The sequence below is a fragment of the Arachis ipaensis genome, chromosome B5 (assembly GCF_059453495.1).
Source record: "Arachis ipaensis isolate K30076 ecotype BB chromosome B5, ASM5945349v1, whole genome shotgun sequence".
In the NCBI taxonomy this organism is placed as follows: domain Eukaryota; kingdom Viridiplantae; phylum Streptophyta; class Magnoliopsida; order Fabales; family Fabaceae; genus Arachis; species Arachis ipaensis.
In genome coordinates this window covers 13,356,365-13,377,055 of record NC_142440.1, presented here as the reverse complement: position 1 = coordinate 13,377,055, position 20,691 = coordinate 13,356,365, and the positions used below count along the sequence as shown (strand labels likewise).

The window sequence follows — 20,691 nt, the reverse complement described above, 5'->3', positions numbered from 1 at the left end:
TGTCCATTCTGCAGCTTTTAATCTGTGTTTTCTGGGCTGGAAATTGGGTCAAAACAGCCCAAAAATTGCCCCCAGCGTCTTTCTGCGTTTTCTGCACGTTGCGCATGTCACGCGTACGCGTCGGTCACGCGTTCGCGTCATTTGTGCAGATTCCAGTCCACGCGTTCGCGTCATTGCGATTTCCTCCATTCCGCACGGTCGCGTGAGCCATGCGTCCGCGTCGGTATTCGCTGGTCATCTCCTTGGTTTCTTCTCTTTCTGTGCAGAAATTTTATCAAATCCATCCGAATGCTACCTAAAATGAATTAAATTGCACAAAACTCAAAATAGCATCAATAGTGACTAAAATATAATTAATTCTTAATTAAACTCAACAAGTTAGATGCAAATTCACTAGGAAAAGATAGGAAAGATGCTCACGCATCAGTAACAAAAGGATAATAACAAGTACTAAGTGTACATGTGATTTTATCTATTGAGAGTTTTCGTTGTTCAAAAGAGTTAAGAATTTCTTATTATTGCTAACTAAGAAATTCATTGGTTTCATTGTATCTTGGGAGAGTATTATCATCAACCCTATAGCAACTAAGTGTGGGGACAAATATCTCTCTAAAAAAAGCGATCTAATCATGCTTTGAAACCACTACACAAATATAAGATTTTGTCATCTTCTCATACCATATACCAAACACCCCCTAATATTCCTCTTTATTTATTAGGTCACTTAGATATTGTAAGTTTACTTAGATTTTCCTTTGTATATGCTATAAAAGGAACAAAAATCATGTTGTATTATTCCTCATGACATGAGTTACCTTAATTATAGAGAGTGAGGGAAATGGATAAGTTTTACTTTGTGTCAAGTGATGTAAAGGTAGACTATAAATCCAGCTTATAAAGGAAAGAAAAATCATCTTTCAAATGTGTCAATTTTTAGTAAATTGATGGTGGTTCGATATCTAGTAGTTTGTGAGCGAAACCTACTCCTCTGTGCGAGTATCAGTTTTCTAAAAGTGTATCAAAGCGTCTTCGATTAGACGAATAATAGGATAATGGTGAATAATTCGTAAAGCAATAAAAGAAGCAAATAAATAAAGTTTTCAAAAAGACAATGTACTGAAATTGAAAAAGATTACAGTAAAATTAAAAGAAAACACTAAAATGCCTTTAATTGAATCAAAAGGACTTTGACATAAAAATTTAAAGTGCAAAAAGATAAATTAGACAATGAAAATAGAAGATACTTAGAATAATAAAATTACTTGAAATGTGAAATTTACAGAAAAATAAATTAAAAGAAATGAAGAAGATGGAAGGAACCCTACAGAAAATTTAACTCGATTGCAGACTTAGGAATTCACTGGGATGTGAGTGTGCTTGAGTGTTTTTTTCTGAGTAAAAGTTCCAACCTCTATTCACTAATACTTCTTAGTATTTATAGGCTAACCTTACATAACTTACAATCAATTTACAATTAAATACGAAATTTCAAATTTGAAACACAATCTCTCTTGGTAACCGTTTCTGCCTCATGATTGTAGATATTTTCCATAATTTCTTCGTGTAATAAAAGTTACTAACTCTCCCACTTCTATTCGATCAGCTCATCGAAGACCTTACTTAATTTCTCTAATCGAATCTCCTATTCGATCAGGCCTACTCAATTAACAAACACAATCGAAATCCAAATCAGCGCCAATTACTTCCAACTTCAAGTCCATGCGCATATCTTTTCGAGAAACCATACTTGACCCATTCCGAGTCGATCCATTCTTGTCGAAAATATTTTTCGATCAACAAAATGATAGCACTAAATTACGTTCAAGGTCCATCTTTCAATAACTTTTTTTCTTTAATTTCGGTTCTCATTCTATTAGAAAAATAAGCCATTCAGATAAAGACGTTTAAAATGTCTTTTTTTTAAATTCTTTTTAATAATTAAAATATAATATATATAATTGATTTATTTTTATCAAAATTAGACCAGATAAATTAATTTGACCAAAAAAATAGTAAATCAAATCTTAAACTAGTCTAAATTAATATTATTTTTTATAGAAAATGATTATAATATTTTTATTATAAAAAATAATTAAAATACTCTTATTATATATATTGATTTTGAGAATAGTAAATTTTAGCGATTTACTTCTCTGATGTTATAAAGTTAAGATTTAGAGTTTTCAAAATTTATATATTTAATAAAAATATTTTAATTATTTTTTATAATAAAAATATTGTAGTCATTTTTTATAAAAAAATATTAATTTAAATTGGTTCAAAATTTAATTTAGGGTAAAGTATATTTTTTGTCCTTAAAGTTTGGCAAAAGTTTCAAAAATACCCTTAAATTTTATTTTGTTTCAATTTTGTCCCAAAAGTTTTCGATTTGCATCAAATATATTCCCGACGGCTAAATTTTTAAAAAGTTTAAGACCAATCTAACAATAATGCATGAAAATGATGTTTAATTTGCTTGTGTTGAAGGTTATTCTTATGAAATTGTTGTTGAATTGGTCTTAAATTTTTTGAAAAATTAGCCGCCAAAGGTATATTTAATGCAAATCGAAAACTTTTTGAACAAAATTAAAACAAAATAAAATTTAGAGGTATTTTTGAAACTTTTGTCAAACTTCAGGGACAAAAAGTATACTTTACCCTTTAATTTATTAGTTTTTCAGCTAATACTGAAAATAATAACAACTTTCTTTACATAGACTCTAGTTCATCTACAACTCTTGTTTGTGTTCGTCACGATTCAGCTTCATCTCTTTGACTAATCCGATTGAAATGTCTCGATTTCTCTTACGCTTATGATGAGCACGATTGCCAACATTATGCAACATGATATCTTTATTCTTCTTGTGTCCATGCTTGTGATTTTCTTTCTGAACATAATGCAAATGATCAAAACTACCAGACTCTCCTTCAGAATGCTTATGCTTGGGCTCATAACTAGTCCTTTGCCTATATTGGGACTTGGGAACCATGCTTAGGGTGCTTAGATTCTTGTCTATGGTGGTGTCTTTTGTCATATTTGTAGTTCTGTTTATCCATCCATATGATTTGATCGTCGACAAAGGTGTCATGGCGCCAGTAATACAATCCTTACAATCCAATGATTATTATATATTTACCCTTCATGAATGTGAGTACTGAAATTAGGGATGAAATTAGGACTGGAAATAAGTCAAGCCAAACTCATGAGTCAGTTTGAACTCCACTCATTCATAGTTTAAGAAGCTGAGCTCGTGAGCTGATGTCTGAGTTTGAGTTCATAAATTAAATGAGCCAAGTTTAAACTTGAATAAGTTCAACTCATTAACTCGTGAACTAACTCAATTATATATATATTAATACACATATTCTATATATATTTAGTTTATACTTTTAATATTATATATATACATATAAAATAGTAATATATAATTTTATATATATTAATATTTTTATTTAAAATTTTATAATTATTTTTTATATAATTTTGATGTAGAACATAAATAAAAAATTTATAATTAATAGATACGTAATATATAAAAAATAATTTTTTAATATATATAAGTTATAATTTATTGATATAAAATTATAGATTATGTTTCTGTTATTTAATTCAGTTTGCGAATTCGAGTCGGCTCATGAACTTTCAGTGAGTCAAATTTAAACTTAAGAAATAGGCTCGATTATTAATAAGTTAAGTCACGAGCCAAACTCAATTTTCGTGAGCCAAAGTTCAGCTTGGTCTAGCTTGGTCCAATTCAGCTCTACTCGAGTCCATCTCTAGCTTCATTTATAGTAGTAAACTAGTAATCACATTAAATGGAAAACGCACCTGCTGGAAATATTGCTAGAAATAAACCAAACATCAATATCCAACTCAAGCATACATATTGTACGTGGCACTTGAAGTCAAAGAAACCAGCATAATAATTGAATTGAATCAACATAAGATAGGAAGAATGAAAGCTTACCACTCACCTGGAAACCGCACATAATGTGCCGTGTTAGCCTTTCCTTTTGTCAATTTATCAACTGACGGCCAGTTAAACAATTCATTATAACACTAATTCTAGTCCTAATCCTTTCTATAAAACTTACTAAGAGCAAATTAATAATTTAAGCACTTACAGAAGTTTCCACATGATGAAGGCATCCGTCGTTGTGGCTCACATGAACAATATATTGGCTAAAGTATAAATATTTCAAACTATAGCCATTCTCAGCTATCATCGTATAAAGACATCTTTACATGAGTAACCAAATATAAAATATATACATAAATAGCAGCACCTGAGTTTTTTCAATTATATGACCTTCTTCATCCCGCAATCTGAAACAACACATCCTACAAACTCTCATCAATAAATTCAATCCATCAATATGCATTTCTAATAACAGAATTATTACAAGGCTTGCCTTTCGCATATCTTAACAACATTTGAACTAGCATCTGGCTCACACTTTCGTGTCCTAACATAATACTCTTCAGTTTTATAAGGAACATCCTACAAAATAATTAAAGAGCCATGCAACAGAGAGAGAAGTTATATGTGTCCATTGCAAGAGAGAGAAGTTGTGATAGTGGTATGTACCCGTATGTATGATAACTGATACAATGCAAGGGTAGCAGATTTATTTACAGTTATGATAGGTGGAATCCACAGCGTTTGCATCTTGGTGGTTGAGTTTTCCTCCACCTCCACTAACTCTGCAACAATTGATGCCTCTCCTCCACTTTGCACCACTATTGCATTATATAGATATACATGTACTCAACATTTGAAACAAGAATAAAATAAAATAAATATTTGTTTAGAGAGCCATCACTGGGAACAGCCATGTTGACCACGATTTGTGTGGTGCAATTAAGGTTATCGTTAGAGTTGGAATTTTTCTTGCATTTCTCCAGTTTTGACTTCGAGATTATTTGGACTGCAGCCGCCAAGTCAAGCTGAGAAAGGAAGAAACAAAGAAAATGATGATGATTATGGTGCTCTTTGGTGTATTCTTAAGCAACCATGGATGCTTCCAATAATATTAACCAACTTCTGTGACACGGTACCATTTTATATTATTATTATTAAAAAAAAATTATGACTCTTGGAATGTAACCGCCAAATAAATAACTAACCTTGAAAATTCTCATTTTGTTCATTAAACTTTTACTTTTCTTTCCAGTTTCCACTCTTTTTTTCCTAAAGCTTAGAATTCTCCAAATCAGTGCTCAACATTTCAAAAAACTCACTCTGACACACATGTCAGAAACTTTGATTAATGTTAGATATTTAAGCGGCAAACTGGTAAAATATATGTGTAAAACTGTAAATGATTAATAAAGAGACTTCATCTTTTTATTTTCGTGTACTAGGAACGATGTGTAATTTTTTGGCTATTTTTTTCGGATATGATGCACGGTGTGGTGTAACACCCGGTTATGGAGGTTAGTGGTGTTTAACCAGGTTGTGACGGCGGTCAGCTGAGGGGGAGAAATCGGACGGTCCGATTTCTTGCAGTCACAAATCGGACCGTCCGATTTGTGGGCGCTGAAGATGATTTGTTTTGCCGAAGGAAATCGGACCAACCGATTTGAGGGCTATTTTCAAAATTTTTTATCGCCAAATCGGACCCACCGATTTTGGATAAGGAAAATTTTTTGGGCGGGCTTTCTGGTAATCGGACCGTCCGATTTTTTTGTTCTTAAAAATTCGAATGGGCCTACATCCGGTCGGATGGTCCGATTTGGGTGTGGTATATATATATAGATGCACCAACTGAATTTGTGCAGCTCATATCATTCTTCTCCTTCGTTGCTACAACTCTCTACATCTCCTCTTTGCATATCTTTTCTTCTCTACTTGTAGATCTCTTCTTCTCTATTATCATGGATGATAGAGTAAGGTTAAAAGTATATTATGATGGCCATATTTTATTACAAACAGCAGAAGGAGTGAAATTTGTGTGTGATAATCCGTTAGATATTGTTATTCCATTCACACTGTCATTTGAAGAATTAAAAGGGATCATATGTGAGAAGATGGATTTTGAAATATCTAGGAGAGTGTCGTGTATTCTGTACAGATATCCTATATCTGTCTTTGGTGGGTTCGTGCAATTTCAAACGAAATACGTGACCGACGAGGCGAGCATGCAAGAAATGTTTTCAGTGTATCTTGAAAGTCGGTCGCGAATGACGTTTATCGAATTGTATATCGAGTTCGAGCAATCTGCAGCGGACCGAGATATTGAATTGGAAGAGTACAACAGTGATAGTGAAGAAGACTTCGAAAGTAACTACGAGGTCGTTGATCCAGGTGGAAACGAAGATGAAACTGACGAGGCTATGGTGGCAGATGTAGCGGACGTGGCAAATGCACTAGCAAATCAGCAGCCGTTTGTGGAGCCAAGTTTCATGCGGTCGTTGGATTTGGATGCCATGCATGCACCGGAGTATCCTCAATATTTAAATGCAGGTGCGTCGTTAATTTAAGTTAAGATTTGTGATAGTATGATTTGTGCATGGGTTATTTGTTTAGGACAAATACTTAAGACAAGGGTAAATAGGCAAAATATAGCGTGTAATTAGTAATTGTTTAAAACAGGGGTGGTTGGTTCGACCGGACCGGACTGTTTGCCCAGACCGGATCGGCCGGTTCGACCAGACCGGACCTGCCGGTCTAACCGCACCGATTCGGTCTACCAAATTGACCGATTTGACAGGACCGGCCATCTAGATCGGATCGGCCGGTCCAAATAGCAGAATGTTAGCGTATGAGTTAAAGGTTGAACCGGACCGGTTTTATTGGACCGAACCGACCCGTTGGACCGAACCGGCCGGTTCGATGACGACCGGCCGGTTCGATAACCGGTTCGGTTTGTTGAAGTACGTTTTCCATTGTTCTGTGCTTATTAGTTTGTTACATTATTAGTTCTGACTACTCTAAAATTTGTGATGTTATTGCAGCAGAGCTTCCCCTTATGCCGGATGGTGAATTTACTGTGGGGATGGAATTCAGTTCTAGGGAGGCAGTAATTAAGGCGATGAAAGATTATACAATCCGCAGAGGAGTGGATTATCGGGTGCATGAGTCAGAACCGACGACATTCTATGCTAAATGCACCCAGTATAGTGCAGGATGTGATTGGCTGATAAGGGTGAGCAAAATGTCCAGAAAGTTCTGCTGGGAGATAAGGAGGTACAACGGTAGTCACACCTGTACTAGGGCCACCATTTCTCAAGATCATTCGAAGCTAGATTCCAACACAGTTGCAGAAGCAATAAAGCCGTTGGTAGAAGTTGACCCGTCTATTAGGGTGAAATCAGTGATTGCGGAAGTACAGTCAAAGTTTAACTACACCATTAGTTATCGCAAAGCATGGTTGGCTAAACAGAAGGCAGTGGAGTCAATTTTCGGAGGGTGGGAAGCTTCGTACGAAGCCTTGCCGATATGGTTTGAGGCAATATGTCACAAGGAGCCACACGCAGTTGTTCATTTTGAAACAATTCCTGCGTACCAGGGAGATGACTTGGTTCCTAATATTCGTGTGCTAAACCGAGTCTTCTGGAGTTATTACCCTTGTATTAGAGCCTTCAGACATTGCAAGCCAATAGTGCAGGTAGACGGAACTCATTTGTATGGAAAGTACAAGGGTTGTTTGTTGGTTGCAGTCTCACAGGATGGCAACAATAACATCGTGCCGATTGCATTTGCCATAGTGGAGGGAGAGACATCTGAGGCTTGGTACTTTTTTCTCAGTAACTTGCGACAGCATGTTGTGACACGTGACGGTGTGGGTCTTATCTCCGATCGACACGACTCCATTAGGTCTGCTATTGCTCGTAGTCACGGAGCGTGGTCTCCTCCCAGAGCATTCCACATGTTTTGCATCAGACACATAGAGTCCAACTTTCTGAGGAAATTCAAGGCTCCGTATCTGCAGAAGCTAGTCGTCAACATCGGTATGAAATTTACTATTACATTTACTGCTGGACTCAGTTATTGTGATGAACGTTTCTTATGGTGGGCCCATTTTTATGTGACAGGATACTCGCGGACAGTTCGCGAGTACGAGACGCGTTACCAGCGGTTACGTGAGCGAGGTGAGGCTTATACCAACTGGCTGGATCGAATCCTGCGTGAGCAGTATGCCTTGGCATTTGATGGGGGATATCGATGGGGTCATATGACAACCAATCTAGTAGAATGCATCAACTCGGTATTGAAAGGGGCTCGCAATCTTCCAGTCACTGCACTAGTTAAGGCAACATTTTACAGGCTTAATGAATTGTTCACCCGAAAAAGAGCCGAGGCTGAGGCTCGAATTAATGAAGGACATGTGTTCTCTGAGCATGTAACCTCCAAACTACATGCAAATCAGCTGGCAGCAGGTAACATCCAAGTTAGTTGCTTTGACCGACAGAATGAGGTATTCGAAGTGCGTGAGTGTCCTAGTGGTGTGGAGTATACAGTGGACCTCCGTCAACAAAGGTGTGACTGTGGTGAGTTCCAAGTTGACCGGCTTCCGTGTCAACATGTCTTTGCTTGTTGTGCAAACCAACGTCTTGATTGGCAACTGTATGTACATGATGTCTGCAAGATGGACCAGATTCGACGAGTGTACAGGGTTAGGTTTAGGCCACTCGGGAATCCGTCAACATGGCCAGTTTATCATGGACCTCGATTCGTAGGTAATCCATTCCTAAGACGGGTATCCAAAGGTCGGCCAAGGATGACCCGGTTCTTGAATGAGATGGACACTCGGATGTTGCGTGGTCCTAGGCGATGTAAGCAATGCGGGGCCGAGGGCCACAGTCGTAGTAGATGTCGTCACCGTGGTGGGCCAAGTAACCCGGGTGCTACAACACAATAGAGCTCCTGCCTTAGCGGTTACTCGATTTAGTGTATGACTTTGAGTATTTTATATATTGTATGACTTTGAGTAATTTATATATTGTATGACTTTGAGTAATTTATATGTTGTATTTTAAGTGTATCATGTTTAAAACCAAATCTTTCTAGATATTTACTTCAATAGAGACTTTAAATTTTATAAAAATTCGGCAGCATCTCCTCTAAAAGTCGGACTTTGCCACCCTATTCGGATCCCATCCAAGTATTTCTCAAACCTGTTCTCAACTATTTCCAAACTCAAACATTCAACAAAATTGAACCATTTGTATGAACAAGTATAAAACATGGTACATAAATAAGTCCAACACATGGTACATAATTAAGTATAAAACATGGTACATTAATAAGTCCAACACATGCTATATAAATAAGTCCAACACATGGTACATAATTAACTATAAAACATGGTACATTAATAAGTCCAACACATGCTATATAAATAAGTCCAACACATGCTATATAAATTCAACATCATTTTCTCATCCCCCATTTTACATCTTTGACTAATTTCTTGCATTTCTTTGCAACCTTCTTAAAAGCGGATGGGGTATACCGACTAGCGCTCCGCCGAGGGGGGTCAGCTCTAAGGTTGTATCCTTTTCCCTTTTCGCTAGTGGTTGTACCTATAAAAACATTTGATAACCAAATAGTCAAATAAACTAATCAAGATCAAATAATCGATTTACTAATCATATAATCGATCACCAACTAATCATATCAACTAATCAAATTGAATAATCAATAACCAACTACTTCAACAAACAAATACTTCCAAAATCAACAATCAAGTAAAATAATCAATTTACTACAACTTGTTTTACCTGCAGTAGGCGCTGAATCATGAACCGGACCATCACCCCCATCCTCATCATCCTCGGCATCCGCATCATCCTCGTCGTCGTCCTCATCGGCATCCGCATCATCATCCTCGTCTTCAACCTCATCCCCATCTGGATGGTCAACCAGAAAGTCATCATTGTCCTCATCAGCTGGCTGGTAGCTCTCTAGAATGAGACTCATTGGAACAGGACGGTCAACTCCGCTCTGTATGATACCCCTCGTGGCATCATCACTCATACCAGAGTCAACAGAAAATCTCCCTCCAGATGTACCAGAGGAAGTGTGCTGTCGTGGTCTCGTATCCAATGACAATCTACCTGGAGCTATCCCACTAGGTTGGGCCATCTGACCGGTGGGAATGTCTCTATAAGCGGGATATGAGTAACCTGGACCAGGAGCCATGAACCCAAGTAGCTGGCTAAAAGAACCTTGTTCAATAGATTCTTGGTGCGGAACACTCCAGTACTGCTGATATACTGGTGGAGTCAGGTAATCCGCAGAATACGTGTCAGGAATGTATGGAGTGGACTGCTCAGGCTCTTGTTGCGCCTGTGTTTGTGAGGGGGGCGGTGCTGGTGGCCGTGGTGATGGTGGTTGCGGTGATTGTGGGTCTTGGTTCTCCTGGTTATGAATAGGATCACCAGGCTGATTATCTTGCGGTTCCATCTGTGACAACTGCAAGTGGTCACCAAATGCACCTCGGTACCAATGCAAGTAGATATCTGCCTGATTCTGTGAGGCCACCGTGTCATCGACAAGAACTAGACTATACCGGTTCGTCCACTGCATAACCCAGGATGAGTGGGTTCTAGACCAATCCTGATTCTTCGGACCTGTCAAAACTTCGCCGTGTGCTTCACCTAGGTCTCGCTCCTGATCAGGAATACCCTGAGTCAAGCCAAACTGCCTCCGCAGTCTATCAGATGCATGCCACTCAACACATTCAAAAGATATAAGTGGAACTGTGGCACTCCAAATAGCAGAATGCTGACGGATGTCAGGAGGAATCACTTCCGGATCGGTCCTTCCAATTGCATAAGGCTCCCAAAGAAACTGCACACATTATGCAAGTAACCGAGGATTACACAATTAATAATAACACGACTGATTGAAAACAACTACGTATTTATCACAACAGACCTGTCCTTCTTGCAGAGCATCAAGGTATCCCCTAAAATGCTCAAGTTTGCTCAATCTGTAAGGCCAATTCACACGTTCCCAGTTATGCCACCTAACATCATGCAATTCGTTAATATACATTTATCAACTAAATTTAAGATACATTATTATAAAGTGTTTACTAATTAAGTTTACCTTTTTGCAATCGGAAAGACTCGAGGATTGCTAGGAATCGGCGCAAGGAACGGTAGGCGGATCCAAGCCCAGGCAAGCAACAGTGTCAACGGACCATCAATCTCCTTACAGTCGACACGAGTTGCCCTACACAAAGCTCTGTACAGGTGTGCCAGGCATGCCGAACCCCAACTGTACTGTATTATCCCGGCAAAGTTACGAAGTAATGGGAGAAACTTCCAGTGCACCCCTGCTCCAGACTTATCTCCAAACATAACGGTTCCAAACAATAACATTGTGTGGCACTTCACGTACCTCTGAATCTAGATATCATCAACCAACACTAACCGATCCTTCAATGCTCGAAACCACGTCAACTTGATGAAACTTCCCCTACAGTCTGCCTGCCTAGGTGCAACACCAAACTGATCCAAGCATTCAGCCTCTAACGCCTCATAACTACTCAGTGTCGGTCCCGTAACTGGCAAACCATTCGTCGGAAGACCATAAATTAACGCCACATCCTCCAGTGTCACAGCACACTCACCAAGCGGAAAATAGAAGCTGTGAGTCTCGGGGCGCCATCTCTCAATCAGAGCATTAACCAATGCCGCCTGACATTGGACAACTCCAATCTGTGAAACATAATAAAAACCGGTGTCCCGTAAAAACCCCTCCGCTATTGAATTGTACCGATCCGGCGGCATGTAGTGGTCACATTGCAACATTCTAGATCCCTAAACAAAAACAATAATATTAATAAATTAACAAATTAAACTTAAAAGAATCGAATTCTCATTATCAAATAATCAGCCACACATAACAATCAATAAATATATTAATAACAACAATACAATACAATACTTTATACAAATAACTATTATATTATCTACTAATATCCAAATAACTACTAACTACTCTATTTTATTCTATTCTAAGAGCAAACATACATTAATAAATCAATCACTAACCATTAAAACTAATTAAAACTATTCTATTCTACAATATGTATTCTACTCTATTCAAATAACGACTACTACTAATACAATATTAAGTAAGTAAGTACAAAAAAATTATTTATTACTAACAATTAAAACTATCTATATTCACACTTAACAGCACACACATTGCACTACTATATGTATTATTCTACTGATAGTTAAATCAAATTAAACGCTACTAGCAATAATAATAATAATAATTATTATTATTACATTAACCGTTGTTGTAGTAATAACATTTATTAATATTATTATTACTTATTCTATTTATTTATCAGACATCCAAAAAATTTTATAATAACCGTATTATTATTAATAATATTATTATTGTAATTATTCTATTAATAACAATAATTAATTTATTAGTATAATGTAATATCTGAACAATATTAATATTAATACCCAATAATCTCTAATATTATTTTGATTGAACTCAAATATCTAAATATTATTATTCCACTAATTCCTAACTAACATTATCATTACAATAAAATATTACTAATCTCTAACATTATAAATATTATTTTAACTAAAATAAAAAATTTTGGATTGAAAACTTACATAATTAGGATGATCAAGATAATTAGCAATATGGAATTCTGGACGATTCACATCTTTTATTTTTCTTCTTTTAAGCATCTTTTGGAGCTCAAACCTTCAACAATGGAGTTTGGTTTTTCACCGTGGCTGGGGATGGGGTATATGGGAGAAGTGAATTGGCACAAAGTGAAAATGAAATGGGAAAGGGAAAGGGAAACTGAAGCTGGCTTAAGGCTCTCCGTGGTTGGGATTTGGTCTCCACCTTCGGACCAACTTGCATGCGCGACACGTGGCTGGGGGGCGCAAATCGGACCGTCCGATTTGCGTACCTTCCCAGCCAAAAATCGGACCGTCCGATTACAGCAACTCAAAACGGACCGTCCGATTTCTACGATCCTAGCCGTCACACTCTGGTCATGCACCATGAACCCCCATATCATTGTTATACACCACTTCTCTCCCAATATTAAAAATAAAAAACTCTAATTTTTTTTTAATAAATTATGCACTTTTTTTAATTTAAATGAATTTTGAAAGAAAGGAAAATAAAACAGAAAAAAATGGGTGAAAAAACTCATTTTTCATTGTTTGGAACATAGCAGAAAATGAGTGAAAAACAAAAAAAAATTAACATGAGGTTTATATAACTTTTTTTCTTTCAATGCTAGGAAGAAAATTGAAAAAAAAAAGGCCAAAGAATGTTAAAATTTTATATTTATCCTTCTAACAACAAAAAGTAAAATTCCTAACTCATTCTCTATGTGGAATTAATATAAGTAAGGATAATAAAATAATTTTACTCTATGATAATTTTTTTTTCTTACTTTTTTTTATATTTAAACAAAAATTTTTTTTTTCTTTTTATTTTCTATTCATCCAAACAACATAAAAAAAATTCACTTTTTCTTTCATTTTTTTCTTCTCATTTTCTTTTCATCTATTTTCTTTTCTCTTATTTTCCATCAAACATTTAAACAGTGTTAGAAGGTGGTTGGATAATTTTAGAGTCAAACTTATTTTGTAATTTTTTTTAAAAACTTTGGTTCTCAATGCCACCGTCAGGTTCTATTCTTACAAGTGGCTAAGTGTGTGTTTGGATTAGAGTTTGCAAACGAAATTTTGTATAGAATTGATTTTACAAACTTAATTTTGATAAAAAGTGAGTTGGTGTTAACGTGATTTATGTTTGGTAGTTTTGTATCAAAATGGATTATAATAAAATGAATGTTGTTTGGATTACATTATTCAAAAGAACGTTTACACAAAAATTACTAAAAGGACATGAATTTATATTATTTAAATCTATATTATTTTAACACTTTTTGACTATAATTACTTTTGAAAAGAATTTAAATTTATGTATTAAAAATTAGTACTCTTTTGTTATAATTTGTTAGTACTCTTCTTTCGTACTCTTTTTGTATTTAATTATATCTTTTTAATAAAATTTATATTATAAAAATTAATAATAATAAATAAAATATATACTAATTTAAGAATATATAGTAAAAAAATATACAAAGTCAAATAAAAAAAATTCTATTAAAAAAATACAATGATATACATAAATGAACGTAAAAAAATTCTACACAAAAATATTCATATTGTTCATACCTTGACCCAACATTAAGGATCAGGTCTAAATAAAAGGCTCAACCCAAAGATTGGCTCTCACTCGACACCGACCTTCTCTTAAGAAGTTCGGTCTTAAAAACGACTTGGCCAAAAGAAGTCGGGGACGAAGATTAGCCGGCAGATAACGCTTATTCAAATAAGTAACTGCCCCTAAAATCTCTCAACCCACTTCTAGAAGCCATATCTCAACTTTTCCAAGATAACGGGACCGTTATCCTCCTTAAAAGGTGGAACTACTCCAACGGTGGTTATTGGTTCACCACTATAAATACACTGACACCCCACAGGTATCACTAAGTTCTAATATTCTCCAAACCTGTTTACCCCTTTGCTGACTTAGGCATCGGAGTGTCTTTGCAGGTACCACCCCTCATTCTCCCTCACACACAAGTCGGAAGGAGGCTTCCAAACATGAACCTGCTCGAAGGCTTCCCCTGTTAGACGATTGGGCCAACCCATTGGGTCCAGCCCGTTAATCTCTAGTTACCCTTCGTAACATTGGCGCCGTTGCCGGAGACCCAAGAGATCAACCAGTGATGGCGGATAATTCACCTGAAGATGGCCACACAGCGTCCTATTCTGAGCAAGAGAATCTAGACGTTGGAAACAATGGCGCGAACGTGACCACCCACCAAGGTGGGGCCGATCAGAACAAAGAATGTACTTCTGATGGACGCGAGTCGGAAAAAGAGAAAAAACAGAAAGGGGGGAATAATAGAAGCCTGATCCAAGAAACTCTCCAAGAACCCTCTATAGCAAAAACAGAGGCCAAACAAGACGTCATTGAAGTCTCTAGATTAGACCTCGGATGGATGAATCCTTTAATCGAATACTTAAAATTTGACATCCTGCCCAAAGAGAAAAAAGAAGCCAAGAAAATTCGGAAAAAAGCACAAAACTACACTTTGGTGAAAAATATCCTCTACAAAAGGGGGATATCAACACCATTATTAAAATGCATTCCGAGCTTAAGGACGACATAAGTCTTAGAAGAAGTCCACAATGGTATCTGCGGAAATCACCTCGAAGCAAGGTCCCTGGCTAGGAAAGTCATCCGAGCTGGGTTCTACTGGCCGACCTTACAGAAAGATGCCACCGAATTTGTAAAGAAGTGTCAGACATGCCAAATGCATGCAAATTTTCATGTTACTCCCCCCGAGGAGCTCATAAGTATAACTTCTCCATGGCCTTTTGCTAAATGGAGACTAGACCTGTTAGGACCCTTTCCCCAAGCACCTGGACAAGTAAAATACTTGATAGTGGGAGTAGACTACTTCACGAAGTGGATAGAAGCAGAATCATTGGCCACCATCACTGCCCAGAGAAGTCGGAAGTTTCTCTACAAAAATATTATTACAAGGTATGGGGTACCTCACTCCATCACCACGGATAATGGCACCCAGTTCACCGACTCAACCTTCAGAAACCTAGTAGCCAGCATGATCAAGCTTCAGTTCACCTCGGTAGAACATCCACAGGCAAATGGGCAAGTCGAGGCAGCTAACAAAGTCATACTGGCAGGGTTGAAGAAAAGGCTACAAGATGCAAAAGGAGCCTGGGCTGAAGAACAACAAGTAATTTGGACTTATCAGACTACACCTCAGTCTGTCACGGGGAAACACCCTTCCGACTTGCTTATGGCGTAGAAGCCATGATACCAGTTGAAATCAGCGAGCAAAGTCCAAGGGTGAGCTTCTACGATGAGGTTGGAAACATACAGGGGCACAAAGAAGAACTGGAGTTACTCCCCGAAGTCCAAGAACAAGTCCAGATAAAAGAAGCAGCATTGAAAAAAAGGATGACAAATAGATATAATAAAAAGGTCATTCAAAGAAGTTTCACCCCAGACGACCTGGTTTTGATTAGAAATGATATTGGAGTCAACAAATCTAGGGAAGAAAAGCTCACTGCCAATTGGAAAGGACCATACAAAATTAGTGAGGTCTTAGGAAAAGGCTACTTATAAGGTGACCGACTTAAACGACACCAATCTACCTAGATCGTGGCATGCTTGTAATATGAAAAGGTACTATAGTTAAAAGCAAACTCCGCTCACTGATGTACTCTTTTCCCAACTTCATGGTTTTTTTCCCAAAGAAAGGATTTTCCTGAAGGAGGGTTTTTAACGAGGCATCAAGGTGGGGACTAAAGGAAACAAATTGTCAAGGCCCTTAGTAGCAAAAAGTACCTTCGCAAATAAATAAAGATCTTTTTCCCATATCTCTTTATAAGTTCCTTTATACGTTATTCTTTCCACGAAATGCGCTGGCTTAAACTCGACAAAACGTGAAAATTCCATGAACCGACCTAGATGGTCGTCAGGATAAAACGATGAGGTACAAGTCGGTGTAAAGAGGTCATAAAAGTAGATCATGATAAACTCGGAAATCACTCGACCTACAAGTCGGAAAAACCGAGAAGAAAAATGCATCACAAAAATAACCTAAGTTACAGTAACTCAATAAATAAAAAAATTGAGTATAAGGAATATGTAAAGAGAAAAAGAAAATCCAACAAAAAAAACCAAAGGCATAGGCTGTCCCAAGTCTTTGAGAAAAATTCAAAGTAGCTCAGACAAAAGGACAGCCAGCCAGGATAAAAAAATTTTCAAAGCAAAAAAGATCAAAAAGGGTTTTGGAAAAACCTAAACAGAAAGCATGCACACAACAAAAGATACCATAAACCCTTATCCAAAAGAGGGTATTTTTAAATATTTTGTTTACGGCCTGAAAGGCCAAGAAATGTCAAGACGCCACCACAAAATAAAATTGTTTAAAAACAGGGGACCCACAGGCCGGGCCCCCATATAGCCATAATTAGTTAAGAGGAAGGAAGATCAGGAGAAGGCCCATCACCACCAGGACCGAGGAGAGAAGTCGGAGTAGCACCAGGAGGGGGCGAAACAGGCTGATCAGGGTTTTGAGAAGGAACTCCCGAGGAACTCGGCACGTCCCCCCGAGGAGGAGACTCTACTATTCTTTGTCCCCTCATCTTCAACTCGGAGTCAGTCACAGGTCGGGGAGGGGAGACACCGTCCACTACGATCTTGTCAGGATCTAATGGAGAGAGGTCCAAGTTGGGAGCAATAACTCTGACTTGTTCCTTAAAGATCCTCCATGCCTCTTCTGCACCCTCAACAATTGAATCCTCCAAGTCCTGGAAAGCGTCCCGACACCTAGAAAGCTCCTTTTTTAGATCCAGATTCTCCCCAAATAGCCTAATATAATTCTGCTCCGCCTTCTCTTTAAGGCCCTCTGCCATGGCACACTGGCCCATCAACTTCTTCTCCCTCTCCCGAACCCAATCCTTCTCCTCCTTTAACTTGGTAACCTCCTCCTTTAACTTCTTCTCCTCCTCCTAGTATAAAAAAAAATTCTCCGCTCAAGCTCCTCAACCTTTCGGGCAGAACCCAAAGAGCTAAGGGGAGTATGTTCAAAAATATCCAGGAGTCTCGTACACACCCCATCCGCCCGGATGCTCCCCTGAACTATAACATTCAGATGGTTCCGAACCATAGCATTATCCATATTAAAATATGAATGGGAAAAGATATGGTTCCGGACAAATTGGGGACTATCGAACCTAACCCCGGAAGAAAAGCAAGAAGTCTTTCGCTTCTTCTTCTCGGATTCAGGGGAAGATCGGGGCGGAGGGGAGGAGAAGGAAGAGAGGAAGTAGAGGAAGAGGATACCATGATAGGACGGGAGGAAGTCCCCAAATTGTAGGGAGGAAGAGGAGGGGGAGGAGGAGAAGGAAGAGTACCAGTGGCCCTTGCCGCATCCACCCGCGCCCGAGACCTTTTCTTGGCATCTTGAACTTTTTGATAAGAAGAGGCAGAAGCTTTCTTCACCATTTCTGAAAAGGAAGAAGGCAAAAAATCAATTTACAAGAAAATCGAAATTCCAGAGTCAGAAATGATTAAAACAAGTCGGAGCAAATAAAAAAACAATCATATCTACCTAATTGAGTCTGTACAAAGGTCGAAGACCTTTGGAGGAACTTTTTTGTATCAAGATAAGGGGCTCTTCCCTAAACTTCTCGGAAGAATCCCACAATAACCTCCTCTACCTCGTTCAGGTCATCCAGGCTATATTTTTTCACAGGAGAGGCTTCCAACCAGTACAGGGAAAAACAGGGAGAAGAGTCTTGGTCCAGAAAAAAGGGGTTGTGACCCTCTACGGCTTGAACTTTAAAAAAAAAATTTGAAGTCTTGGAAAGATTCATCAAAAAAGGTAAAGACTCTCCGGCCTTGGATGGCTCAAAAAGACACCCATTGCTGCTTATTGTTCTGCCCACTAAAGGGCTTGGTCATATGAAAAAGGAAAAAGAAAATCTTCAAAGAGGTCGAAAAATTTAATTCAAGGCTGATAAGTTAATAAATTTTCATAAAACCTCATGAATTGGGGTGAAGCTAAGTGGGAGCAATGCGACAGTAAGATAAAACAGCTATTTCGAAGTCAGAAAATGGCAGAAAGACTCCCAGACGGGTAAAAAGGCTCTCATACAAATGAGGGTCCGCATCAGAAGCCCTTCCAAAACAAACCCGGTCTTCCGGACCCGGGGCAATCAGTTCATATTTTGGCTCATCCTCATCAAGAACACAAATTCTATGGTGATTACGAAGATCGGTAATATAGTCAGTATCTACAAGGGGTTCTTCCCCAAAAACTGTAACATCCATCCACTGGGAAAGGGACTCTAAAGAAGACATCTTTTCCTAGTAAAAGGGTGACGAAACCTACAAAGAAAAAAGGAAAATGAGTAAAAAACAAGGTCTCTATAGGGCCAACGTAAGATCCTCAGTGAAACAGAAACACTAGGCCTACAGCCAGACTTGCTACGAACACTCCCCTAAGCAAAACATGCAAGTAAAAAGCATTCATTAATAAAAGAGGAGGAGAGAAAGAACTGACATTTGTTAGCGAAGAAAGGCAGAGACGACGGCGACGCGTAAAAGAGAGGAGTTTCTTTCGAGTAGAAGAAGTTTCTTTTCAAACAAAGGAGGAAGGCTAAAAAGTTTCCAGAAACGAAACAAAGAAAGAGAGGGAAAGTATTTATAAATATGCCAGGGGCATAATGGTAAAATCAAAACGGTCATTAAAGAAATGCACCGTAACTGATCCCCGCGTATAAGTACGTGAACTCCCAACGGACGCGACGTTTGATTAGATGCGATCGTTGAGAAACTTTAAATTACGTCGGTTTCGAAAAATCACGTCGGTTCCTCATCAGGTCGGCTACAAGCCCGAGTTAAAATACTTGAATCCAACTCTTAAAAGAGATTGCACTCGAATAGGGGCACTGTTCATACCCTGACCCAACATTAAGGCCCAAGTCCAAATAAAAGGCCCAACCCAAAGATTGGCTCTCACTCGACACCGACCTTCTCTTAAGAAGTCAGTCTTAACAACGAATTGGCCAAAAGAAGTCGAGGACGAAGATTAGCCGGTAGATAACGCTTATTCAAATAAGTAACTGCCCCTAAAATCTCTCAACCCACTTCTAGGAGTCATATCTCAACTTCCCTAAGATAACGAAACGGTTATCCTCCTTAAAAGGTGGAACTACTCCAACGGTGGTTATTGGTTCACCACTATAAATATACTGACACCCTGCAGGTATCACTAAGTTCCAATATTCTCCAAACATGTTTACCCCTTTGCTGACTTAGGCATCGAAGTGTCTTTGCAGGTACCACCCCCCATTCTCCCTCACACACAAGTTGGAAGGAGGCTTCCAAACGTGAACCTGCTCGAAGGCTTCCCCCGCTAGACGATTGAGCCAACCCATTGGGTCCAACCCGTTAATCTCCGGTTACCCTTCGTAACACATACTATTAATAAAAAAAATAAATAAATAATTGATAAAAAAAACTTAACAAAAAGTACTAATAATAATATTAAAAAAATATTTGTTTGTGAAGCATAATTATGAAAAAAATTAAAGAACTCTGATGATTATTTTTTATATTTCTTATTGTAGATGAGATTGAATGGCAAAATTGGTAGAATGCTAATTAATTTTTTAATTTATGAAGTGAACGCAAAAACTATGATTTGTTGTTTCTGGTGAACGGGAGTTCAAACCTAGAATCATGTTCGCGTTAAAAAAAAGATTAGCTAAACAAAAATTACAGCACTAAAAAAGATTGAACGTGCTTCTTATGCTTCCAACGTGTTTACAAAACACTAAGTTGTGTGTAACTGTGTATAATACTATAAATAGGTAAATGTGTGAGTGTATTTTTAAAACCCTCGCTGCAAATGGGATAAAGAATAATTAACAAAGCAATGTTAGATAGATTGTGATATGCACATGGGCTCAAGAATTCTTCCCCCAAACATTTTTCATGAGCATATTTCATTGTGGCTTCGTTTTACATGCATTAACTAGAATTTCAAAATTTCATTCTTTTTGACGGGCCAATGTTGTGAGCTGTGACTTGTCAGCAATGAATAATCTTCTTAATGGTCGGT

At 37.8% G+C, this 20,691-nt stretch overlaps 2 protein-coding genes and 1 pseudogene across 2 annotated transcripts; 1 reads left to right on the top strand and 2 right to left on the bottom strand.

Annotated features, from left to right (window-relative positions):
- Positions 1-2,729: 2,729 nt before the first annotated feature.
- On the bottom strand, positions 2,730-5,143 carry LOC148563411 (uncharacterized; annotated as a pseudogene).
- A 1,194-nt stretch (positions 5,144-6,337) lies between these two features.
- Positions 6,338-8,865, top strand: LOC148563410 (uncharacterized). Its single transcript, XM_088486793.1, has 2 exons — positions 6,338-6,467; positions 6,959-8,865. Exons 1-2 carry the CDS (start codon positions 6,338-6,340, stop codon positions 8,863-8,865), a joined length of 2,037 nt encoding a protein of 678 aa, XP_088342919.1.
- A 381-nt stretch (positions 8,866-9,246) lies between these two features.
- On the bottom strand, positions 9,247-13,026 carry LOC110271766 (uncharacterized). The gene is made up of 5 exons (XM_088488846.1): positions 12,602-13,026; positions 11,061-11,776; positions 10,887-10,977; positions 9,728-10,799; positions 9,247-9,529 (listed from the first exon to the last, which is right to left on the bottom strand). Exons 2-5 carry the CDS (start codon positions 11,333-11,335, stop codon positions 9,378-9,380), a joined length of 1,590 nt encoding a protein of 529 aa, XP_088344972.1. The 5' UTR covers positions 11,336-11,776; positions 12,602-13,026; the 3' UTR covers positions 9,247-9,377.
- Positions 13,027-20,691: the final 7,665 nt, after the last annotated feature.